At 52.3% G+C, this 25,903-nt stretch overlaps 2 protein-coding genes across 3 annotated transcripts in view; both read left to right on the forward strand.

Annotated features, from left to right (window-relative positions):
* Positions 1–2,054, forward strand: part of LOC119931532 (ubiquinol-cytochrome-c reductase complex assembly factor 1) — a 68,949-nt gene extending 66,895 nt beyond the window's left edge. The window contains exons 8-9 of one of the 2 annotated variants that reach the window (XM_038750287.1): positions 102–215; positions 326–2,054. In XM_038750287.1, the coding sequence (XP_038606215.1) occupies positions 102–215; positions 326–463 (252 nt within the window). In that variant the 3' untranslated portion in view covers positions 464–2,054. The remainder of the gene's footprint in view (positions 1–101; positions 216–325) is intronic. The other variant, XM_038750288.1, reaches the window with a different exon arrangement.
* Positions 2,055–9,832: 7,778 nt separating this feature from the next.
* FAM83C (family with sequence similarity 83 member C) lies at positions 9,833–25,462 on the forward strand. Its single transcript, XM_038750089.1, is given in 5 exon segments — positions 9,833–10,354; positions 20,005–20,172; positions 21,615–21,739; positions 24,463–25,119; positions 25,121–25,462. Coding segments are annotated over 5 exon segments (1,743 nt in total). The 3' UTR covers positions 25,392–25,462.
* The last annotated feature ends 441 nt before the right edge of the window (positions 25,463–25,903 follow it).

Below are 25,903 nucleotides of genomic sequence, written 5' to 3' on the forward strand. Positions count from 1 at the left end.
TTGTACTTCCCAAGCGCTTAGTCCAGTGCTCTGCACGTAGTAAGCGCTCAATAAATACGATTGATTGATTGATTGATTGATTGATTTTCCCCGGGCGGCAGGGCATCCTGTCGGACGACCACGGGCTGGCCGCGGCCCTCTGGAGGGCCTTCTTCAACCAGAAGTGCGAGGACCCCCGGCAACTGGAGCTACTGGTGGAGTACGTGCGCAAACAGGTGAGCGGGGCCGCGGCCCGCCCCGGGGGGGAGCGGTCGGGTGGGAGGGGGCCGGCGGCAGCGGGGGGCCCCCCGGGGCCGTGCCCCCCTGAGCTGCACTGGGGACACAGGTCCAGTATTTGGACTCCATGAGCGGGGAGGACCTGCTGCTGACCGGAGAGGTCATCTGGAGACCCCTGATGGAGAAGGATCCGCGGAGCGTCCTCAAGCCCACCGCCCCGCCGGCCTACAACGACGAGGGGCTGTGAGGAGGAGCCGCCGGCGGACCGCCTTCCGGAGCCCCCCGCCCCGGCGGGTCCCCTGCTCCGTCCTGGGAAACCGCAGCAACCCCGGAGACTCCGGCCCGATCGGAGAGGGCCGTGGGGGTTCGCCCTTGACTCTCCCGCGAGGCGGGATGGGGGTGTCGTCCCCCACGGCCGGGACATTAAAGGATCACTGTTGATCGGACGCAGCCTCTGGGCCTCCGCCACTCCAGCGCGGCCACGGCACGCCGACCCCCGCGCCGAGAGGGGACTCTCCCTCCGTCCATCCCTCCCTTCCCCTCTCCCTCCCGCCCTCCACGTCCGACCGGAAGCGGGTGGACTGGGTTTCGAGAGCCCGGGCCGGCCCGGGTGAGGGCACGTGGGCCCTCCTCTCCGCCGCCGGCGGAGGAGCGGAGCCCCCCGGGCCGGTTCTCTCCTCCCTGCTCCCTGGGCCACGTCCCACCTGCCTAAACCTGGGGCTCCCCGGTGCCCCGCGCCCCACAGACACACTCAGCTGCACCAGGGGATCCCCCCCGGGCAGAGGCGGGGGCACCAGGAAGAGGCGGTGATACCGCAGGGGCAGAGACGGGCACCGTAGGGCCCCTCTGGGAGGAGGCAGGGACAGAGGTGGGCACCGCAGTCTCTCTGGGGAGAGACGGCGGCACTTGGGGGTCTCTCTGGAGCAGAGACGGGGCTCCACGGGGTTTCTCCGGAGCAGAGACCCTCTGGGAAGACGAGAGCACCGCCAGGTCAGAGACAGGGCGCCGCAGGGCCCCTTTGGCCAGATTTGGGAATCATCGTGGGGTCCCTCCGGGCAGAGGTGGGAATGCCGCAGGGCCCCTTTGGCCAGATTTGGGAATCATCGTGGGGTCCCTCTGGGCAGAGAGGGGAATGCAGCAGGGCCCCTTTGGGCAGATTTGGGAATCATCGTGGGGTCCCTCTGGGCGGAGATGGGAATGCCGCAGGGCCCCTTTGGCCAGATTTGGGAATCATCGTGGGGTCCCTCTGGGCAGAGAGGGGAATGCCGCAGGGCCCCTTTGGCCAGATTTGGGAATCATCGTGGGGTCCCTCTGGGCAGAGAGGGGAATGCCGCAGGGCCCTTCTGGCCAGATTTGGGAATCATCATGGGGTCCCTCTGGGCAGAGAGGGGGATGCCGCAGGGCCCCTTTGGCCAGATTTGGGAATCATTGTGGGGTCCCGCTGGGCAGAGGTGGGAATGCCGCAGGGCCCCTTTGGCCAGATTTTGGAATCATCGTGGGGTCCCTCCGGGCAGAGATGGGAATGCCGCAGGGCCCCTCTAGTCGGAGACGGAGCATCGCGGGGTCGCTCCGGCCAGAGATGTGGGCACCGCGGGTTCCTCTGGGCAGAGATGGTGGGGGCCACCCCGGCGCGTCTTCACAGCCCCCGTCCCCCCCGCGACTCCGTGCCCGGGTCGGAGCCAGTCACGCCTAGAAACCCCGTCCGTCCGTCCGTCCGTCGGGCCGCCGTCCTGTGCAAACATTACAAACCAAACAGCTTCGCTCTCCGTTTACTCAAGATGGTTTTGTGGCAGGGCCGGGCCGGCCGAGCGGAGGGGCGCGGGGCCGAGGGGCCGAGGGGCCGGCCCGGAGAAGCCTCCTCCTGTGGGAGCCAGATAATGGCACCTTGTGCCGGCCCCGCGCAGCTGGGCCGGGAACCCAACCCGGAGCCCGCCCGCCCGCCAGGAATCTGCTGATTAATTTCTTTTTAATGGGGGCGGAGGGGAGCGAGCGGCAGGGCAGAGTTTCCTGCGTGGAGCCGGGGCTCACGGAAAAACGGATGGGGCAGGCCCGCCCGTCCTCCCACGGGCCCTTCGACGGCCCGGTTTCCCCTCCTGCGGCCATCGGGGTCCCGGGGGAGAGCCCCCGGGGTGGATCCGCCCGGCGACGGAGCCTCGGTGGGGCCTTCCCTGTGGGCAGAGCGCTGTACTGAGCGCCGGCGAGGCCAGAGCGGAGTCGGTAGCCGTCGAGGAGCGGCGTGGACGCCGCAGACGGCGGCAGGAGGAGGAGGAGGGAAAGGTGGCCGGGAGGAGCCTCCGCAGGGCCGCGCCGGGGGGTTGATTTGGAGCCGTACGTAATCAGGGAAGGCTTCTTGGAGGAGGCGGCGGGGCCCGGCGCGTGACGATTCGCCTTTCTAGCCAGCCTCGGCCCTGCCTCCCAGCTTTGCGCTTCCCCTCTTAATGACAACTGTGGCGTTTGTCAAGCGCTTACTTAGAGAAGCAGCGTCGCTCGGTGGGAAAGAGCCCGGGCTTTGGAGTCAGAGGTCGTGGGTTCAAATCCCGGCCCCGCCGCTTGTCAGCCACGGGACTTTGGGCGGGTCGCTTCACTTCTCTGGGCCTCAGTTCCCTCTCTATGTTGCTAACTTGTACTTCCCAAGCGCTTAGTACAGTGCTCTGCACACGGTAAGCGCTCAATAAATACAATTGATGATGATGATCTGGAAAATGGGGATGAAGACTGGGAGCCCCACGTGGGACAGCCTCATCACCTTGTATCCCCCCAGCGCTTAGAACAGTGCTTTGCACATAGTAAGCGCTTAATAAATGCCATCATTATTATTATTATTATTATTACATGTATGGCACTGTACTAAGCACTGGGGTAGATAGGAGGTAATCGGGTTGGACACCGTCCTGTCGTTGTGCTCGCCATCCTTTTGTACTCCGTCCCCTCCGTGCGCGCCGTCCCCTGCTCCCGGGGCTGTGTCACCCGCCAAGTGCTCACTGCCGCTCGCTCCCTTCCGCGTCATCATCGTCATCAATCATATTTATTGAGCACTTATTATGTGCAGAGCACTGTACTAAGCGCTTGGGAAGTACAAATTGGCAACATATAGAGACAGTCCCTACCCAACAGTGGGCTCACAGTCTAAAAGGGGGAGATGCCAATTTGTACTTCCCAAGCGCTTAGTACAGTGCTCTGCACATAGTAAGCGCTCAATAAATACGATTGATTGATTGATTGAGACAGCGCTCCCCTCTCTGGGCTTCCTGTCACGTCCCCCGCACCCCACGCTCCCCTCCGTGATGATGCTGATGGTATTTGTTAAGCGCTTACTATGTGCAGAGCACCGTTCTAAGCACCGGGGAGGATACAGAGTAATCAGGTTGTCCCACGTGGGGCTCGCAGTCTTCATCCCCATTTGACAGATGGGGGAACTGAGGCTCAGAGAAGTTAAGTGACTCGCCCAAGGTCACACGGCAGACGTGTGGGAGAGGACGACAGAACAGAGTTGGCAGACGGGGGACAACGCGGATACGTCCCCTGCCTGCAATGAGCTGTTGCCAACTTGTACTTGCCAAGCGCTTAGTACAGTGCTCTGCACACAGTAAGCGCTCAATAAATACGATTGATTGATTGATTGACTGATCGAGCTTCCATACTTGGACTTCAGGTCCAAAACACGGAGAGGGGGTAAGACCAAAATGGACCCCAACTCGGCCTCCTCCCCGGCTTGCCCGGAGCCGATCGTCTCCATCACCCGGACCACGCTCCGTCCTTCTGGTTCGATTCCTTTGCAATCAATCAATCAATCAAGCGTATTTATTGAGCGCTTACGGTGTGCAGAGCACTGGACTAAGTGCTTGGGAAGTCCAAGTTGGCAACATATAGAGACAGTCCCCACCCAACGGCGGGCTCACAGTCTAGAAGGGGGAGACAGAGAACAAAACCAAACATACTAACAAAATAAAATAAATAAAAATAGAGTAATAAATATGTAAAAACATATATACATATATACAGGTGCTGTGGGGAAGGGAAGGAGGAAGGGGGGGGGGGGACTCCGAGGGACCCCGCAGGGACCCGGCCGAACCAAACCGTTAGCCTGGACTGTGCTAGCCGCCCCCGTTCCTAGTTTGCGACCCCCAGGCGAGGGGGTCTGGGCTTTAATATGAGGGGGAGCTGATGATCTTTCACCTTAGTCTGGAGACATCTTGGAAACCGAGTGCGTATCTGCGAACAGGGCCAAGAACATCCCTAATCAATACCCAGTAGCACATTAAGCAGCGTGGCTCAGAGGAAAAAGCCCGGGCTTTGGAGTCAGAGGTCGTGGGTTCCAATCCCTGCTCTGCCAGTTGTCAGCTGTGTGACTCTGGGCAAGTCACTTCACTTCTCTGAGCCTCGGTTACCTCATCTATAAAATGGGGATTAAGACTGTGAGCCCCCTGTGGGACAACAATTTATTACTGTATTTATTTTACTTGTCCATATTTACTATTCTATTTTGTCAATGATGAGCATTGTTTGTTGGTATGTTTGGTTTTGTTCTCTGTCTCCCCCTTTTAGACTGTGAGCCCACTGGTGGGTAGGGACTATATATGTTGCCAATTTGGGCTTCCCAAGCGCTTAGTACAGTGCTCTGCACACAGTAAGCACTCAATAAATGCGATTGATTGATTGATTGATTACCGGGGCTGGGGGGAAGCCGGAGCCTGGCAGTTTGGCTCCCCACTTTGCCACCATCGGATGACGGAATGGGGGGTCGCGGGCTTGCCCGCGGGTATCGGGAAAAGTGGGCAAGCCCCATCCCGTGGGCCCAACCGAGCCGGGCTGCTGGCCGGAGGGGCAAGACGGAGTGGTCCTCTTGTTTTTTGTTGTTTTTTTTTATATGTTCCTTGCTCTGTGTGCTCCCTGCCCGGTGCTCCCCTCCAAGTCCTCCCGGCCACTTAATAATAATAGTGATGGCATTTATTAAGTGCTTACTCTGTGCAAAGCACTGTTCTAAGCGCTGGGGGGATACAAGGTGATGAGGTTGTCCCACGTGGGGCTCCCAGTCTTCATCCCCATTTGACAGATGAGGGAACTGAGGCCCAGAGAAGTGAAGTGACTTGCCCAGAGTCACACAGCTGACAAGTGGCGGAGCCGGGATTTGAACCCATGACTTCTGACTCCAAAGCCCGGGCTCTTTCCACTGAGCCACGCTGCTTCTCAAATCATTGGTTACCCCCGAGCCTTCGCCCGCCGGGCCCGCTCCAGGCCTCCGGGTCCCTCGCCGCCAGCAGCCTGGTGGGGAAGGGGCTGGGGCTGGCAGGAGGGGAGGTGGGCCTGTAGCTCCATTTTGAGAATCAATCAATCAATCGTATTTATTGAGCGCTTACTGTGTGCAGAGCACTGGACTAAGCACTTGGGAAGTACAAGTTGGCAACATCTAGAGACGGTCCCTACCCAACAGCGGGCTGACAGTCTAGAAGGGGGAGACAGAGAACAAAACCAAACAGAGAAGTTTCCCATCTGCCATCGGCTTTGGAGTCAGAGGTCATGGGTTCAAATCCCGGCTCCGCCAGTTGTCGGCCGTGTGACTTTGGGTAAGTCACTTCTCTGGGCCTCAGTCACCGCAGCTGTAAAATGGGATTAAGACCTTGAGCCCCCGTGTGGGACAACCTGATCACCTTGTAACCTCCCCGGCGCTTAGTACGGTGCTTTGCACGTCGTAAGCGCTTAATAAATGCCATTATTATTATTATTATTATTATTATTATTATTATTATTATTATTATCATTATCTGCCAAGTCAGATGACGCCGGTTTCGTTCGTCTGCTGTTCCTCAGGTCACGGGCGAGTGCCCATGCTTCAATGCCCCATTTTCCTATGGGGCGTATGTATTTTATTTTATTTTGTTGGTACGTTTGGTTTTGTTCTCTGTCTCCCCCTTTTAGACTGTGAGCCCACTGTTGGGTAGGGACTGTCTCTATGTGTTGCCGATTTGTACTTCCCAAGCGCTTAGTACAGTGCTCTGCACACAGTAAGCGCTCAATAAATACGATTGATGATGGTTTTCCTGCCCGGCTCCCCAAGCCTCCACTTTCTGATGCCCCTCTCTCCTGCCCTGCTCTCCAGTGCCCCGTTGTCTGATGCCCCCATCCTACCTTGCTGTCTGATCCCCTTCTCCCCTTCCCAATTTTCCGATGCCCTGCTCCCTGTTGCCCTTCTCCCCTGCCCCCTGCCCCCAGGCCCAGGGGTGGGAAAGGGACTGAGGTCTCCTGGATGAGGAAAAAGATCTCCCTAGGGAGCCGAGGGGTAGACTCTGAGCCCACTGTTGGGTAGGGACCGCCTCTCTATGTTGCCAACTTGGACTTGCCAAGCGCTTAGTCCAGTGCTCTGCACGCAGTAAGCGCTCAATAAATACGATTGATTGATTGGGCACAGGACCAGGTTGGGAGGCGGGGGTGGATAGTCAGGAAAACCGCCCTCAATCCCGATCCCCCGCATCCTTGCCCAGATTTGGGGGGGAACCGAGTGGCGGCCTGCCCCGGGCCCTGCTTTGCCCCTTCCCTACCCTGCATCCAATCAGTCAATCAATCAATCAATCAATCGTATTTATTGAGCGCTTACTGTGTGCAGAGCACTGGACTAAGCGCTTGGGAAGTCCAAGTTGGCAACATCTCGAGACGGTCCCTACCCAACAGCGGGCTCACAGTCTAGAAGGGGGAGGCAGAGAACAAAACCAAACATACTAACAAAATAAAATAAATAGAATAAATTGTACAAGTAAAATAGAGTAATAAATACGTACACATATATACATATATACAGGTGCTGTGGGGAAGGGAAGGAGGTAACTGTTCTAAGCACTTGTCAGCTGAGTGACTTTGGGCAAGTCACTTGACTTCCCTGGGCCTCAGTTCCCTCATCTGGAAAATTTGTTCACTCAATCGTATTTATTGAGCGCTTACTGTGTGCAGAGCACTGGACTAAGCGCTTGGGAAGTCCAAGTTGGCAACATCTCGAGACGGTCCCTACCCAACAGCGGACTCACAGTCTAGAAGGGGGAGACGGAGAACAAAACCAAACATACTAACAAAATAAAATAAATAGAATAGATATGTACAAATAAAATAAATAGAGTAATAAATATGTACAGACGTATATACACATATACAGGTGCTGTGGGGAAGGGAAGGAGGTAAGATGGGGGGGATGGAGGGGGGAGAGGAAGGAAGGGGCTCAGTCTGGGAAGGCCTCCTGGAGGAGGTGAGGATTGGGGTGCCTCCTACCAATCAATCAATCGTATTTATTGAGTGCTTACTGTGTGCAGAGCACTGGACTAAGCGCTTGGGAAGTACAAGTTGGCAACACCAGCCATCCCGTCCAACCCCTGACAGCCCAAGATAAAGGGGTCGATAACGAAGACTGGGACGAGGAGATGAGGGGTTCAGGAGTCCCCCCTCATTACCCTCCCACGGGCTGGCGGCTTACGCAGCTCCCTGGGGCGGAATTCATTCATTCAATCGTATTTATTGAGCGCTTACTGTGTGCAGAGCACTGTACTAAGCGCTTGGGAAGTCCAAGTTGGCAACATCTAGAGACGGTCCCTACCCAACAGTGGGCTCATAGTGTAGAAGGGGGAGACAGACAACAAGACAAAACATATTAACAAAATAAATAGAATAAATATGTACAAATAAATAAAAAATAGAGTAATAAATACCTATAAACATCTATACATATATACAGGTGGTGTGGGGAGGGGAAGGAGGTAAGACGGGGGGATGGGGAGGGTGGAAATGAAGGTAGGGGGTCCTGGGGGTGGGGGGCTGGCCAACTGTCATTCATTCATTCATTCAATCGTATTTATGACTCTATTTTACATGTACATATCTATTCTATTTATTTTATTTTGTTAACATGTTTGGTTCTGTTCTCTGTCTCCCCCTTCTAGACTGCGAGCCCACTGTTGGGTAGGGACCATCTCTATATGTTGCCAACTTGGACTTCCCAAGCGCTTAGTCCAGTGCTCTGCACACAGTAAGTGCTCAATCAATCAATCAATCGTACTTATTGAGCACTTTCTGTGTGCAGAGCACTGGACTAAGCGCTTGGGAAGTCCAAGTTGGCCACATAGAGAGATGGTCCCTACCCAACATTCATTCATTCATTCAATCGTATTGATTGAGCGCTTCCTGTGTGCAGAGCACTGGACTAAGCGCTTGGGAAGTCCAAGTTGGCAACGTCTTGAGACGGTCCCTACCCAACATTCATTCATTCAATCAATCGTATTGATTGAGCGCTTACTGTGTGCAGAGCACTGGACTAAGCGCTTGGGAAGTCCAAGTTGGCCACATAAAGAGACGGTCCCTACCTAACATTCATTCATTCATTCAATCATATTGATTGAGCGCTTCCTGTGTGCAGAGCACTGTACTAAGCGCTTAGGAAGTCCAAGTTGGCAACATCTAGAGACCCAACAGTGGGCTCACAGTCTAGAATCTGTATCTACCCCAGCGCTTAGGACGGTGCCTGGCACATAGTAAGCGCTTAACAAATGCCATTATTATTGTTATTGTTACCGGAGGGTCCGTGCTCGGCCGCTTGGGGAGAGTCAATCAATCAATCAATCAATCATATTTATTGAGCGCTTACTGTGTGCAGAGCACTGGACTAAGCGCTTGGGAAGTCCAAGTTGGCAACATGTAGAGACAGTCCCTACCCAACAACGGGCTCACAGTCTAAAAGGGGGAGACGGAGAACAAAACCAAACATCCTAACAAAATAAAATAAATAGAATAGATATGTACAAGTAAAATAAATAAATCGGGGGAGTTAGGGATGAAGAGGGGAGAATCAGGGGTGTTGGATGGTCCGTACCAGGTCACTCGAAGGGAGAGTCATGGACAGAGAGGTAGAGGGTGATCTCTGAGGGGGAGAGAGAGAGGGCAGAAAGAGGGAGTATTTGAGGAGCATTCATGGACTCAGGTTGTCCAACTTGTTCTTCAAGCGCTTAGTACAGTGCTCTGCACACAGGAAGTGCTCAATAAATACGATTGATTGATTACAGGAACTTTTGTCCTGGACTGGGCACTGGCTCGTTGGGGGAGCAATTGTGTGTACTTCATGCCCACAAGGGACGGTGCAATCGTGTGTTTGTGTGTTTGAGGCCGAGCTAGTGCCTGCTTGGGAGTGTCTCGGCTCTGTGCGTGTGCCCCGTACGTCATCAATCGTATTTATTGAGCGCTTACTGTGTGCAGAGCACTGTACTAAGCGCTTAGTGCGTGTGCCCCGTGTGTGCCAGGCGTGTCTGCGGAGCGCCGGGCCCTGCCTCGTTTCCAGCACCCAGCCAAGTCTGGGGGTACGGGGAGGGGGTGGGCAGGGCGGGGGGTGCCGGGCCCCGTCGGGGGGCGGAGGGAGAGGAGGAGGGAGGTGGGGTGCCCCCTTCCTCCCCTCCCTACCCCCGCGGGGCTGGGTGAGTCCCAACAGGCCGAGGTGATCCGACAGGTCCTCGCCCGTCCGGGGCCGGGGGCGAGGGAGTGGAGCCCGCACCCACTTAGGGCGGCGGGCGGGCCGCCCCACACGGCCGACCGGCGGGCACGGAGGGCAGTAGCCGAACCCGGACCTCGACGGGCCCTCACCGCCGCCCGCATGTTCGGCTACCGGGCGGCGGGCCCCGGGGGCCGGGCCGGGGGGGTGGGCCCGCTGCGGGGCCGCGTGGAGGAGCTGAAGCGCCCGCGGTGGCGGGAGGCCTTGCCCGCCTCGCCCCTGGTGCTTCGGCACAGCGAGACGGCCCGGTTGGCGGCGGACGCCCTGCTGGAGCGCGGCGAGGCGGCCTACCTGCACGTGGTGGCCGAGGAGCGGGAGCTGCCCTTCCTGTCCGCCCTCGACGTCGACTACCTGAGCCGCCGGGCCCGGGGCGGGACCCCCGAGCCCCCGCCGGGCAACGAGCCCCCCGGGCCCGACGGCCACCCGCCCGTCCCGTCGGACGCCACCTCGGGCACCTACTTCCCGGCCGCGTCCGACGCCGAGCCCCCCGACCTGGACCTGGGCTGGCCGGACGTGCCGGCGGCCACGGGCTTCGGCCCCACGCAGGCCGTGGTCCATTTCCAGCGGGACCGGGCCGGGAGCATCAAGGACCTCCTGCGCTTCCTCATCAGCCAGGCCCGCACGGTAAGGCGGGCCCCGGGGACGGCGACCGGCAGGCTGGGCCCCTCTTCTGTCATTCATTTAATCATCTTTATTAATAATAATAATAATAATAATGATAGCATTTATTAAGCGCTTACTCTGTGCAAAGCACTGTTCTAAGCACTGGGGAGATTACAAGGTGATCAGGTTGTCCCACTGGGGGCTCACAGTCTTAATCCCCATTTTACAGATGAGGGAACTGAGGTCCAGAGAAGTTAAGTGACTTGCCCAAAGTCACACAGCTGACAAGTGGCAGAGCCGGGATTTGAACCCATGACCTCTGACTTCAAAGCCCGGGCTCTTTCCACCGAGCCACGCTGCTTCTCGTATTGAGCGCTTTATTGAGCGCTTACTGTGTGCCGAGCACTGGACTAAGCGCTTGGGAAGTCCAAGTTGGCAACATATAGAGACGGTCCCTGCCCGACAACGGGCTCACGGTCTAGAAGCTGGAGACGGACAGCAAAACCTGTAGACGGCTGTCAAAGCCGTCAGAACAAATAGAATTGAAGCAATATCATAATAATAATGATGGCATTTGTTAAGCGCTTACTTTGTACAGTCAATCAATCAATCGTATTTATTGAGCGCTTACTGTGTGCAGAGCACCGTACTAAGCTCTTGGGAAGTCCAAGTTGGCAACACATAGAGACGGTCCCTACCCAACAGCGGGCTCACAGTCTAGAAGGGGGAGGCAGACAACAAAACCAAACATATTAACAAAATAAAATAAATAGAATAGATGTGTTTGTTCTCTGTCTTCCCCTTTTAGACTGGGAGCCCACTGTTGGGTAGGGACTGTCTCTGTATGTTGCCAACTTGGACTTCCCAAGCGCTTAGTACAGTGCTCTGCACACAGTAAGCGCTCAATAAATACGATTGATGATATGTACAAGTAAAATAAATAAATAAATAAATAGAGTGATAAATCCGTACAAACATATATACATATATACAGGTGCACAACTCACCATTCTAAGCACTGGGGAGTTTACAAGATGATCAGGTTGTCCCTCGGGGGGCTCACAGTTTTAATCCCCATTTTCCAGATGAGGTCACTGAGGCACAGAGAAGTTAAGTGACTTGCCCAAAGTCCCACAGCCGACAGTTGGCGGAGCCGGGGTTTGAACCCATGACCTCTGACTGCAAAGCCCGGGCTCTTCCCACTGAGCCACGCTGCTTCTCATGCACACCATTACCAATCAATCAATCAATCAATCGTATTTATTGAGCGCTTACTGTGTGCAGAGCACCGTACTAAGCGCTTGGGAAGTACAATATGTTTGTAGAGATATATTACTCTAGTTTACTTGTACATATTTACTATTCTATTTATTTTGTTAATGATGGGCATTTAGATGTAATTCTATTTGTTCTAACGACTTGACACCTGTCCAAGTGTTTTGTTTTGTTGTCTATTTCCCCCTTCTGGACTGTGAGCCTGTTGTTGGGTAGGGACCGTCTCTATATGTTGCAAAATTGTCCTTCCCAAGCGCTTAGTACAGTGCTGTGCACACGATACGAGCTCAATAAATGCAGTTGAATGAATGAATGAATGACGTTGGCAACATAGAGAGTTGGTCCCTACCCAACAGCGGGCTCACAGTCTAGAAGGGGGAGACAGATAAAACAAAACGTATTAATGAAATAAAATAAATAGAATAGATATGTACAAGTAAAATAAATAAACTGAATGAATGAACTTCAGGGTGTAAACCACCCCCTTGCTGTTTCCCGCCCAAAGATTCTTATATCTTATCCTGGACCGGACCGGAGGAACAGTCTTCTCGTGAAGTAAGACATGGCAGGGAACATATCTGCTAATTCTTCGGTTGTAGAAGTAGTAGTAATAATAATAATAATAATAATAATAATAATAATAATAAAGGTATCTGTTAAGTGCTTACTATGTGTCAAGCACTGCTCTGTTAAGCGCTTACTATGTGTCAAGCACTGCTCTAAGAACAGGGGTAGTGTGGCTCAGTAGAAAGAGCCCGGGCTTTGGAGTCAGAGGTCATGAGTTCAAATCCCAGCTCCGCCAATTGCCAGCTGTGTGACTTTGGGCCGGTCACTTCACTTCTCTGGGCCTCAGTTCCCTCATCTGTAAAATGCAAATAGAGAAGAACAATAATAATAACAGCATTTATTAAGCGCTTACTATGTGCAAAGCACTGTTCTAAGCGCTGGGGGATACAAGGTGATCAGGTTGGCCCACGGGGGGCTCACAGTCAACCCCCATTTTACAGATGAGGCCCAGAGAAGTTAAGTGACTTGCCCAAGGTCACACAGCTGACAAGTGGCGGAGCCGGGATTTGAACCCACGACCGCTGACTCCAAAGCCTGTGCTCTTTCCACTGAGCCACGCTGCTTCTCTGAATAAGTGAAATAAGAGTAATCAATCTGTACAAACATCTATCCAGGGGCTGTGGGGAGGGGAAGGAGGTTGGGCCGGGGGGATGGAGGGGAGGAGAGGGTAAAGGGGGTTCAGTCCGGGAAGGCCTCCCGGAGGAGGTGAGCTCTCAGTAGGGCTTGGAAGGGAGGAAGAGAGCCAGCTTGGCGGATGTGGGGAGGGAGGGCATTCATTCATTCAATCGTATTTATTGGGCGCTTACTGTGTGCAGAGCACTGTACTAAGCGCTTGGGAAGTCCAAGGTTTTTTTTTTTTATAATGGCATTTATTAAGCGCGTACTCTGTGCAAAGCACTGTTCTAAGCGCTGGGGAGGTTACAAGGCGATCAGGTTGCCCCACTGGGGGCTCCCAGTCTTCATCCCCATTTTACAGATGAGGTCGCTGAGGCCCAGAGAAGTGAAGTGACTTGCCCAAAGTCACACAGCTGACAATTGGCAGAGCCGGGATTTGAACCCTTGACCTCTGACTCCAAAGCCCGGGCTCTTAGACGGTCCCCCCCACCCCATCTGTCTCCCCCTGGCCCGGAATGTGATCCCGCTTTTCTAGACCGTGAGCCCACTGCTGGGTATGTTGCCAACTTGGACTTCCCAAGCGCTCAGTACAGTGCTGTGCACACAGTAAGCGCTCAATAAATACGATTGACTGAATGAATGAGCACACAGGGCGGGGCCACCACTAGCCCCGGGCGACGATTAGCATCAGGAGCGGGTTATTGGGGTGGTTATTCGGGTTATTATTACGAGTCCCAGGCCTCCTTTGATCTCTCCCGCTTCCTCCTCCGGCCCCGAGGTGTCCCACTAGTCCCCCCTGGACTTTACTGAGCGCCCCCTCTGTGCATTCACTCATTCAATCGTATTTATCACCTCCTCCAGGAGGCTTTCCCAGACTGAGCCCCCTCCTTCCTCTCCCCCTCTCTCCCCTCTCCATCCCCCCATCTTACCTCCTTCCCTTCCCCACAGCACCTGTATATATGGATATATGTTTGTACAGATTTATTACTCTGTTTATTTATTTTACTTGTACATATCTATTCTATTTATTTTATTTTGTTAGTATGTTTGGTTTTGTTCTCTGTCTCCCCCCTTTTAGACCGTGAGCCCACTGTTGGGTAGGGACCGTCTCTATATGTTGCCAACTTGGACTTCCCAAGCGCTTAGTCCAGTGCTCTGCACACAGTAAGCGCTCAATAAATATGATTGATGATGATTTATTGAGCGCTTACCGTGTGCAGAGCACTGGACTGTTGCATTTTGAATCCTCTTCCAATTTCAGTCATACCTCATGTAGGAAATGGGACTTTTGGAACATAGCGTGTGTTCATCATCAATCGTATTTATTGAGCGCTTACTATGTGCAGAGCACTGTACTAAGCGCTTGAGCACTGTACTAAGCGCTTGAGTGTGTTCTGATTTTGCCTACACCATATTTGAAACAATCTTGCCCACCTGTACATATCTATTCTACCTGTACATATCTATTCTGTTTATTTTATTTTGTTAGTATGTTTGGTTATAATAATAATAATGATAGCATTTATTAAGCGCTTACTATGTGCAAGGCACTGTTCTAAGCTCTGTCTCCCCCTTTTAGACTGTGAGCCCACTGTGGGGTAGGGACTGTCTCTCTATGTTGCCAACTTGGACTTCCCAAGCGCTTAGTACAGTGCCCTACACACAGTAAGCGCTCAATAAATACAATTGATTGATTGATTGATTGATTGTTAGGTAGGGACCGTCTCTACATGTTGCCAACTTGTACTTCCCAAGCGCTTAGTACAGTGCTCTGCACACAGTAAGCGCTCAATAAATACGATTGAATGAATGAATGAATGAATGAATGGACTAAGAGCCTGGGAAGTCCAAGTTGGCAACATCTAGAGACGGTCCCTACCCACCAGTGGGCTCACTTGGCACATAGTAAGCGCTTAATAATAATAATAATGATAGCATTTATTAAGTACTTACTATGTGCAAAGCACTGTTCCAAGCGCTGGGGAGGTTTACAAGGTGATCAGGTCGTCCCACGGGGGGCTCACAGTCTTCATCCCCATTTTACAGATGAAGGAACTGAGGCCCAGAGAATAATAATAATAATTGCATTTATTAAGCGCTTACTATGTGCAAAGCACTGTTCCAAGCGCTGGGGAGGTTTATAAGGTGATCAGGTTGTCCCACGGCGGGCTCACAGTCTTAATCCCCATTTTCCAGATGAGAGAACTGAGGCCCAGAGAATAATAATAATAATAATTGCATTTATTAAGCGCTTACTATGTGCAACACACTGTTCTAAGCACTGGGGAGATTACAAGGTGATCAGGTTGTCCCACGGGGGGCTCACAGTCTTAATCCCCATTTTACAGGTGAGGTAACTGAGGCCCAGAGAAGTGAAGTGACTTGCCCAAAGTCACACAGCTGACAATTGGCGGAGCCGGGATTTGAACCCATGACCTCTGACTCCAAAGCCCGGGCTCTTTCCACTGAGCCATGCTGCTTCTCTGCCATTATTCTATATTGTTGTGTTGGACTCTCCCAATGCTAATAATAGAATCATGAGAATAATAATAAAATAATAATAATAATAATAATAATAATAATAATAATGAGAAGCAGCGTGGCTCAGTGAAAAAGAGCATAGGCTTTGGAGTCGGTGATCATGGGTTCAAATCCCGGCTCTGCCACTTGTCAGCCGTGTGACTTTGAGCAAGTCACTTCACTTCTCTGGGCCTCAGTTCCCTCATCTGGAAAATGGGATTGAAGACTGTGAGCCCCACGTGGGACAACCTGGTCACCTTGTAACCGCCCCAGCGCTTAGAACAGTGCTTTGCACATAGTAAGCGCTTAATAAATGCAATTATTATTATTCTTATTCTCTGGGCCTCAGTTCCCTCATCTGTAAAAAGGGGCTGAAGACTCTGAGCCCCACGTGGGACAACCTGGTCACCTTGTAACCTCCCCAGCGCTTACAACAGTGCTTTGCACATAGTAAGCGCTTAATAAATGCAATTATTATTATTCTTATTCTCTGGTCTTCAGTTCCCTCATCTGTAAAATGGGGATGAAGACTCTGAGCCCCCCGTGGGACAACCTGGTCACCTTGTAACCTCCCCAGCGCTTAGAACAGTGCTTTGCACATAGTAAGCGCTTAATACATGCCATCGTTATTATTATTATTATTATTCTTAAATACGACTGAATGAAGGGAATGGGAGAAAAGGAAATGAGGAAGGCCTCTGAGGAGGGACGTGGGCGAGAGGTGGGTGGCCAGACAGGTGACATGAAGGGACAGTGAGAAGGCTGGCATTAGGGGAGCCATGTTTGTGGGCTGGTTTGGCCTAGGAGATCAGCGAGGTGAGCCAGGAGGAGGTGAGGGGATCAATCAATCAATCAATCAATCAATCAATCGTATTTATTGAGCGCTTCCTGTATGCAGAGCACTGGACTAAGCGCTTGGAAAGTCCAAGTTGGCAACATAGAGAGACAGTCCCTACCCAACAGTGGGCTCACCGTCTAAAAGGGGGAGACAGAGAACAAAACCAAACATACTAACAAAATAAAATCAATAGAATAGGTATGTACAAGCAAAATAAATAGAGTAATAAATATGTACAAACATATATACATCTATACAGGTTCTGTGGGGAAGGGAAGGAGGTAAGATGAGGGGGATGGAGAGGGGATGGAGGTGGGATGAAGCCCCCCCCCCGCTCGCTTCCCCACGGGGGTCCCTGCCAGTCCCACCCTATCATCATAGAGAAGCAGCGTGGCTCAGTGGAAAGAGCCCGGCCTTTGGAGTCAGAGGTCGTGGGTTCAAATCCCGGCTCTGCCGATTGTCAGCTGGGTGACTTTGGGCAAGTCTTCTAGACTGTGAGCCCACTGTTGGGTAGGGACTGTCTCTATATGTTGCCAACTTGGACTTCCCAAGCGCTTAGTATAGTGCTCTGCACACAGTAGGCGCTCAATAAATACAATTGATTGATTGATTGATTGCACACAGTAAGCGCTCAATAAGTGTCCTTCAGAAATTCTGAGTGGTTCTCCGAAAGGAATCATGAACTAAAAATCATGTGGGTTTTCTGTTAGTCACTGTACTTTATACATCATTTTCTTCGATGATTTTCAGAGAGCAGCAGCGTGGCTCAGTGGAAAGAGCCCGGGCTTTGGAGTCAGAGGTCATGGGTTCAAATCCCGGCTCCGCCAACTGTCAGCTGGGTGACTTTGGGCAAGTCACTTCACTTCTCTGGGCCTCAGTTCCCTCATCTGTAAAATGGGGATTCAAACTGTGAGCCCCCCGGGGGGACAACCTGATCACCTTGTCACCTCCCCAGCGCTTAGAACAGTGCTTTGCACATAGTAAGCGCTTAACAAATACCATTATTATTATTATTGTTATTATTATTTGAAGAAAATGGTGACTGCTCTGAGAAACTTTAAGGTGCGTTTCCTAAGAGGTTTCAGGGTCATCTAGTCAGGACGCTTAGAACAGTGCTCTGCACATAGTAAGCGCTTAATAAATACCATCATTATTAGTATTATTTGAAGAAAATGGTGACTGCTCTGAGAAACTTTAAGGTACGTTTCCTAAGAGGTTTCAAAGTCTAGTCAGGATGCTTAGAACAGTGCTTTGCACTTAGTAAGCGCTTAATAAATACCATCATTATTAGTATTATTATTATTTGAAGAAAATGGTGACTGCTCTGAGAAACTTTAAGGTACGTTTCCTAAGAGGTTTCAGAGTCTAGTCAGGACGCTTAGAACAGTAAGCGCTTAATAAATACCATCATGATTAGTCTTATTATTATTTGAAGAAAATGGTGACTGCTCTGAGAAACTTTAAGGTACGTTTCCTAAGAGGTTTCAGAGTCATCTAGTCAGGACGCTTAGAACAGTGCTCTGCACATAGTAAGTGCTTAATAAATACCATCATTATTAGTATTATTTGAAGAAAATGGTGACTTCTCTGAGAAACTTTAAGGTACGTTTCCTAAGAGGTTTCAGAGTCTAGTCAGGATGCTCAGAACAGTGCTCTGCACATAGTAAGCACTTAATAAATACCATCATTATTAGTATTATTTGAAGAAAATGGTGACTGCTCTGAGAAACTTTAAGGTACGTTTCCTAAGAGGTCTCAGAGTCTAGTCAGGATGCTTAGAACAGTGCTTTGCACATAGTAAGTGCTTAATAAATACCATCGTTATTATTATTATTTGAAGAAAATGGTGACTGCTCTGAGAAACTTTAAGGTACGTTCCTAAGAGGTTTCAGAGTCTAGTCAGGACGCTTAGAACAGTGCTCTGCACATAGTAAGCGCTTAGTAAATACCATGATGATTAGTCTTATTATTATTTGAAGAAAATGGTGACTGCTCTGCGAAACTTTAAGGTACGTTTCCTAAGAGGTTTCAGAGTCTAGTCAGGATGCTTAGAACAGTGCTCTGCACATAGTAAGCGCTTAATTAATACCGTCATTATTAGTATTATTATTATTTGAAGAAAATGGTTACTGCTCTGAGAATCTTTAAGGTACGTTTCTTAAGAGGTTTCAGAGTCTAGTCAGGACGCTTAGAACAGTGCTCTGCACATAGTAAGCGCTTAATAAATACCATCATTATTATTATTTGAAGAAAATGGTGACTGCTCTGAGAAACTTTAAGGTACGTTTCCTAAGAGGTTTCAGAGTCATCTAGTCAGGACGCTTAGAACAGTGCTCTGCACATAGTAAGCACTTAATAAATACCATCGTTATTATTATTATTTGAAGGAAATGGTGACTGCTCTGAGAAACTTTAAGGTACGTTTCCTAAGAGGTTTCAGAGTCTAGTCAGGATGCTCAGAACAGTGCTTTGCACATAGTAAGTGCTTAATAAATACCATCATGATTAGTATTATTATTATTTGAAGGAAATGGTGACTGCTCTGAGAATCTTTAAGGTACGTTTCTTAAGAGGTTTCAGAGTCTAGTCAGGATGCTTAGAACAGTGCTTTGCACATAGTAAGCGCTTAATAAATACCATCATTATTAGTATTATTATTATTTGAAGAAAATGGTGACTGCTTTGAGAAACTTTAAGGTACGTTTCCTAAGGGGTTTCAGAGTCTAGTCAGGATGCTTAGAACAGTGCTTTGCACATAGTAAGCGCTTAATAAATACCATCATTATTATTATTTGAAGAAAATGGTGACTGCTCTGAGAAAGTTTAAGGTACGTTTCCTAAGAGGTTTCAGAGTCTAGTCAGAATGCTTAGAACAGTACTTTGCACATAGTAAGCGCTTAGTAAATACCATGATGATTAGTCTTATTATTATTTGAAGAAAATGGTGACTGCCCATCATTATTAGTATTATTTGAATAAAATGGTGACTGCTCTGAGAAACTTTAAGGTATGTTTCCTAAGAGGTTTCAGAGTCTATTCAGGATGCTTAGAACAGTGCTGTGCACATAGTAAGCGCTTAATTAATGCCATCATTATTAGTATTATTATTATTTGAAGAAAATGGTGACTGCTCTGAGAAACTTTAAGGTACGTTTCCTAAGAGGTTTCAGAGTCTAGTCAGGACGCTTAGAACAGTGCTTTGCACATAGTAAGCGCTTAATAAATACCATCATTATTAGTATTATTTGAAGAAAATGGTGACTGCTCTGAGAAACTTTAAGGTACGTTTCCTAAGAGGTTTCAGAGTCTAGTCAGGACGCTTAGAACAGTGCTTTGCACATAGTAAGCGCTTAATAAATACCATCATGATTAGTCTTATTATTATTTGAAGAAAGTGGTGACTGCTCTGAGAAACTTTAAGGTACGTTTCCTAAGAGGTTTCAGAGTCTAGTCAGGATGCTCAGAACAGTGCTTTGCACATAGTAATCGCTTAATAAATACCATCATTATTATTATTTGAAGAAAATGGTGACTGCTCTGAGAATCTTTAAGGTGCGTTTCTTAAGAGGTTTCAGAGTCTAGTCAGGACGCTTAGAACAGTAAGCACTTAATAAATACCATCATGATTAGTCTTATTATTATTTGAAGAAAATGGTGACTGCTCTGAGAAACTTTAAGGTACGTTTCCTAAGAGGTTTCAGAGTCATCTAGTCAGGGATGTCCCCCTACTGAATGAATGATTGAATGAATGAATGAAGGGGGCTCCCCGAGGCACATGGGGTGGGCCCCCCATCTCTGGGGCCGCCCCTCACCGGGCCTCACGGCCTTCCCCCTCGCCTCCGGCCCGGGCCTGCAGGTGATCGCCGTGGTCATGGACGTCTTCACGGACATGGACCTGCTGTGCGACCTGATGGAGGCCTCGGTCCGGCGGGCAGTGCCCGTCTACCTCATCCTGGGCGACGAACACCTGCGCCACTTCTTGGAGACGTGCTACAAGATGGACGTCGGCGGTGCCCACCTGCCGGTCAGGGGCCGGGCCCTGGGAGGGACGGGTGGCCAAACGGGAAGGAGGAGGGAAATCTTCCCTCCAAACCAGGCCCACCCCAGATTCCGCTCTCTGGCAGCCCCCATGGGTCCTTGGGCACCCAAGAGGGGCAAAAAAAGGGCAGACGCGGCGGGTGCTGGGAAAGGGGCGTCCTGCACAGTCCTTTAGGGTGGGGTGGGAGGGTGGCCACCCCTGAGCCCGTTGTTGGGGAAGGGACCGTCTCCATCTAGACCATCTAAAAGAGAAGCAGCGAGGCTTTAGGGGAAAGAACCCGGGCATTGGAGTCCGAGGTCATGGGTTCCAATCCCGACCCCGCCACCTGTCAGCTGGGTGACTTTGGGCCAGTCGCTTCACTTCTCTGAGAAACAGCGTGGCTCAGTGGAAAGAGCCCGGGCTTTGGAGTCCGAGGTCATGGGTTCCAATCCCGACCCCGCCACCTGTCAGCTGGGTGACTTTGGGCCGGTCGCTTCACTTCTCTGAGAAACAGCGTGGCTCGGTGGGAAGAGCCCGGGCTTTGGAGTCCGAGGTCATGGGTTCCAATCCCGACCCCGCCACCTGTCAGCTGGGTGACTTTGGGCCAGTCACTTCACTTCTCTGAGAAACAGCGTGGCTCAGTGGAAAGAGCCCGGGCTTTGGAGTCCGAGGTCATGGGTTCCAATCCCCACCCCGCCACCTGTCAGCTGGGTGACTTTGGGCCGGTCGCTTCACTTCTCTGAGAAACAGCGTGGCTCAGTGGAAAGAGCCCGGGCTTTGGAGTCTGAGGTCAGGGGTTCGAATTCCGACTCCACCACCTGTCAGCTGGGTGACTTTGGGCAAGTCGCTTCACTTCTCTGAGAAACAGCGTGGCTCAGTGGAAAGAGCCCGGGCTTTGGAGTCCGAGGTCATGGGTTCCAATCCCCACCCCGCCACCTGTCAGCTGGGTGACTTTGGGCCGGTCGCTTCACTTCTCTCAGAAACAGCGTGGCTCAGTGGGAAGAGCCCGGGCTTTGGAGCCCGAGGTCATGGGTTCCAATCCTGACCCCGCCACCTGTCAGCTGGTTGACTCTGGGCAAGTCGCTTCACTTCTCTGGGCCTCAGTTCCCACATCTGGAAAATGGGGATGAAGACCGTGAGCCCCCCGTGGGACAACCTGATCACCTTGGAACCTCCCCAGCGCTTAGAACGGTGCTTGGCACATAGTAAGCGCTTAACAAATACCATTATTATTATTATTCATTCAATCGTATTTATTGAGCGCTTACTGTGTGCAGAGCACTGTACTAAGCGCTTGGGAAGTACAAGTTGGCAACATATAGAGACGGTCCCTACCCAGCAGCGGGCTTACAGTCTAGATCACCCCTGCCAACACGCCTCGGCCCGCCCCCCAGCCCGGCCTGCCCCTGCTACCATCCCGACCCTGCTTTTCCCTGGCTGTGTCATAGAACATGCGTGTGCGGAGCGTGTGTGGGGACACCTACTGCAGCAAGGCGGGCCGCAGGGTGACGGGCCAGGCTCTGGAGAAGTTCATCATCATCGACTGTGAGCAGGTCGTGGCCGGGAGCTACAGGTGAGAGAGGCCGGAGGCGGAGGGGACGGCCCAAAGTGGGGACCGTGAGACCAGTTCTGTTTTTCAAAGTTTAATGGTACTGATTAAGTGTTTACCGGGTGATGATGATGATGGTATTTGTTAAGTGCTTACTATGTGCAAAGCACTGTTCTAAGAGCTGGGGGGGATACAAGCTGATCAGGTTGTCCCACGGGGGGCTCACAGTCTTCATCCCCATTTTACAGATGAGGGAACTGAGGCCCAGAGAAGTGAAGTGACTCGCCCAAAATCACACAGCTGACAAGTGGCGGAGCTGGGATTTGAACCCACGACCTCTGACTCCTAAGCCCGGGCTCTTTCCACTGAGCCACGCCGGGCACGACGCAGAGAAGCAGCGTGGCTCAGGGGAAAGAGCCCGGGCTTTGGAGTCAGAGGTCGTGGGTTCAAATCCCGGCTCCGCCGCTTGTCAGCTGTGTGACTCTGGGCGAGTCACTTCACTTCTCTGGGCCTCAGTTCCCTCATCTGGAAAATGGGGATGAAGACTGGGAGCCCCCGTGGGACAACCTGATCACCTTGTAACTTTCTTTGCACATAGTAAGCGCTTAGTAAATGCTGTGAGCCCATGTTGGGTAGGGACCATCTCTATATGTTGCCAGCTTGTACTTCCCAAGCGCTTAGTACAGTGCTCTGCACACAGTAAGCGCTCAATACAATTGAATGAATGAATATTATTATTATTACACTGAGCACTGGGGCAGATAGAAGCTAATTGGGTTGGACGCAGTCCACGTCCCACGGGGGGCTCACAGTCTCCATCCCCATTTCACAGATGAGGAAACTGAGGTACAGAGCAGTGAAGTGACTTGCCCTAGGTCACACAGCAGACGGGACAGAGCCGGACTTAATAATAATAATGATGGCATTTATTAAGCGCTTACTACGTGCAAAGCACTGTTCTAAGCGCTGGGTAGGTTACAAGGCGATCAGGTTGTCCCATGGGGGGCTCACAGTCTTAATCCCCTTTTTACAGATGAGGGAACTGAGGCCCAGAGAATAATAATAATAATAATAATGATGGTATTTGTTAAGCGCTTACTATGTGCAAAGCACTGTTCTAAGCGCTGGGGAGGTTCCAAGGTGATCAGGTTGTTCCACGGGGGCCTCACAGTCTTCATCCCCATTTGACAGATGAGGGAACTGAGGCCCAGAGAAGTGAAGTGACTTGCCCAAAGTCACCCAGCTAAGTGGCGGAACCGGGATTTGAACCCATGACCTCTGACTCCAAAGCCCGGGCTCTTTCCACTGAGCCATGCTGCTACTGGATTTAGAGCCCATGACCTTCTGCCCCCCAGGGCCCGTGCTGTAGCCACTAGGCCACACTGCTTCCGGTTCTTCCTGGCTGGATGTGCTTGTATCCACCCCGTTGCTCAGTACAGCGCCCAGTACATCGTGTGTGCTTAACAAATAATAATAATAATAATAATAACATGATGGCATTTATTAAGCGCTTACTATGTGCAAAGCACTGTTCTAAGTGCTGGGGAGGTTACAAGGTGATCAGGTTGTCCCACATGGGGCTCACGGTAAACATCCCCATTTTCCAGATGAGGGAACTGAGGCCCACAGAAGTTAAGTGACTTGCCCGAAGTCATACAGCTGACAAGTGGCGGAGCTGGGATTTGAACCCCTGACCTCTGACTCCAAAGCCCGGGCTCTTTCCACTGAGCCACGCTGCTTCTCTAATGCCATGGTTATTCTTAAGTGCTTAGTACAGTGCTCTGCACACAGTAAGCGCTCAATAAATCCGATTGAATGAATGGGTGGCTGGACGGGGGCGGACAGTCGAAGGGTTCTGGGACTTTGGAGTGGGGGCAGGCCAAGGCTTCAGGGACTCTGCGGGCCGGGTGGAGTGCCAAGGCTGATTTTGGACTTCATTCATTCATTCAATCAATCGTATTTATTGAGCGCTTACTTTGTGCACAGCACTGTACTAAGCGCTTGGGAAGTCCAAGTTGGCAACGTATAGAGATGGTCCCTACCCAACAGTGGGCTCACAGTCTAGAAGGGGGAGACAGAGAACAAAACCAAACACACTAACAGAGTAAAATCAATAGAATAAATATGTACAAGTAAAATAAATCAATAGATAGAGTAATAAATCCGTACAAACATATATACAGGTGCTGTGGGGAAGGATTACTCTATTTATTTTACTTGTACATATCTATTCTATTTATTTTATTTTGTTCATATCATCATCATCATCATCAATCGTATTTATTGAGCGCTTACTATGTGCAGAGCACTGTACTAAGCGCTTGGGAAGTCCAAATTGGCAACATATAGTCTCTGCCTCCCCCCTTCTAGACTGTGAGCCCGCTGTTGGGTAGGGACCGTCTCTAGATGTTGCCAACTTGGACTTCCCAAGCGCTTAGTCCAGTGCTCTGCACCCAGTAAAAGCGCTCAATAAATACGATTGATTGAGAGGAAGGAGGGGGCTCAGTCTGGGCCTTGCCCACTGGCCCGGCCAGCGGAAGGATTGCTGGCGCGGGGGTGAGGGTGCCCGCTGCCCGCTCCCTGCCCGCCTCGGGCCCGGGGTAGGAGGACTGGGGGTGTGACTGTGGTCTCATCATCATCAATCGTATTTATTGAGCGCTTACTATGTGCAGAGCACTGTACTAAGTACAAATCGGCAACGTCTCCTCTCTGTTGTCTGTGCCCGCCGGTCCCGTCCGGCCGCCCAGCTTCACGTGGCTGTGCAGTCAGGCCCACACCAGCCTGGTGCTGCAGCTGTGGGGCGGCGTGGTGGAGGACTTCGACCGCGAGTTCCGCCGCCTCTACGCCGAGTCCAAGGCGGTGGACGGCTTCTACAGCCCCGAGGACCCCCCGGGCCCGGGCGGCGCCCCGAGCCCCCCGTCCGCGGCGCCGTCCGGCGCCAGCCTCGCCAGCGCCAAGCGCTCGCCCCTCCTCGGCGGCTCCAGCTACCGGGCGCTGCCCGGGCGGGCGGGCTCGGGGTCGCCCGGCCGGAGCCGGCGCGGGGCCGTCGGCTTCGGCGGGCCCGGCAGCCCGCCGCTGCTCCGGAGGCTGTCCGACCCCGACCGCGGCCCGGCCTGGCCCAGCCTGGAGAAGATGGGGGCCTCGCCGTGGTCCCGGTCCTCGCCGGCCCTCAACCGCGACGGCGGGCCCGGCCCCCTGCCCCCGCGGGCTTCGCACCTCCCGCTCGAGGGCCTGGGCTGCCTCACCGAGCACGGCGGGCCCCCCGAGTCCCCGCCAAGCCGGGGGGACGCGGCCCTCGGAGAGCCGGAGAGGCGGCTGACCCTGGGCCACAGCAAGCTGGACCTCATCACTAGGTACCACCAGGTCCGGGGGGGCCGCGGGCCCCGGCTCCCCGGGGAGGCCCGGCGGGGACGAGAGGCGGCTGACCCTGGGCCACAGCAAGCTGGACCTCATCACCAACTACCACCGGCCCCGCGGGGGCAAGACGAGCCCCGAGCGGGAGCCCTCCCCGGGGCCGGGGCCCGGGCAGGGCCACGAGCCCGGCGGCCCGGGCGACGCCGCCCACGACAAGTTCTCGGAGGAGAAGCGGCTGACTCTGGGCCACAGCAAGCTGGATCTCATCACCAAGTTCAACAAGTCCAAGTTCAAACTCATCCGCAGCCGCTTCGAGACCTAGCGGCCTCCCGGACCTCCCTTCGCCCCGTCGTGTTTATTGAGCGCCGACTGTGTGCGGAGCGCTGCGCTAAGTGCTTGGACAGTACAATTTGGCAACAGATAATAATAATAATGGTATTTGTTAAGCGCTTACTATGTGCCCAGCACCGTTCTAAGCGCTGAGGAGGTTACAAGGTGATCAGGTTGTCCCACGGCCGGGGGGGGCTCACGGTCTTCGTTACTGTTATCAACAAGTAGGGTGCAAAATAGGCTAACTCGGTGTAAATCGGCCGCAGGGTTCTCGTACCCTACCCAACAGTGGGTATCGCTGTGTCTTTTATTGAGTTACAGCAACGTGGGAGTGGGGCGTTTGGAAATTTCAGGAATTTAATTGGGACCGGCAGATAGGAAAAATGACTCGCAGCCATGAGTTCAGATAGAGCAGTAAAGAAGGGAAGTGGCTACCTGCCCGTTCACCTCCCGGGAGAGGGACGAGTGACAAGCAGCCCCGATCCCAATATCAATCAATCGTAT

Source organism: Tachyglossus aculeatus, chromosome 8 (assembly GCF_015852505.1).
Source record: "Tachyglossus aculeatus isolate mTacAcu1 chromosome 8, mTacAcu1.pri, whole genome shotgun sequence".
Taxonomy (NCBI): domain Eukaryota; kingdom Metazoa; phylum Chordata; class Mammalia; order Monotremata; family Tachyglossidae; genus Tachyglossus; species Tachyglossus aculeatus.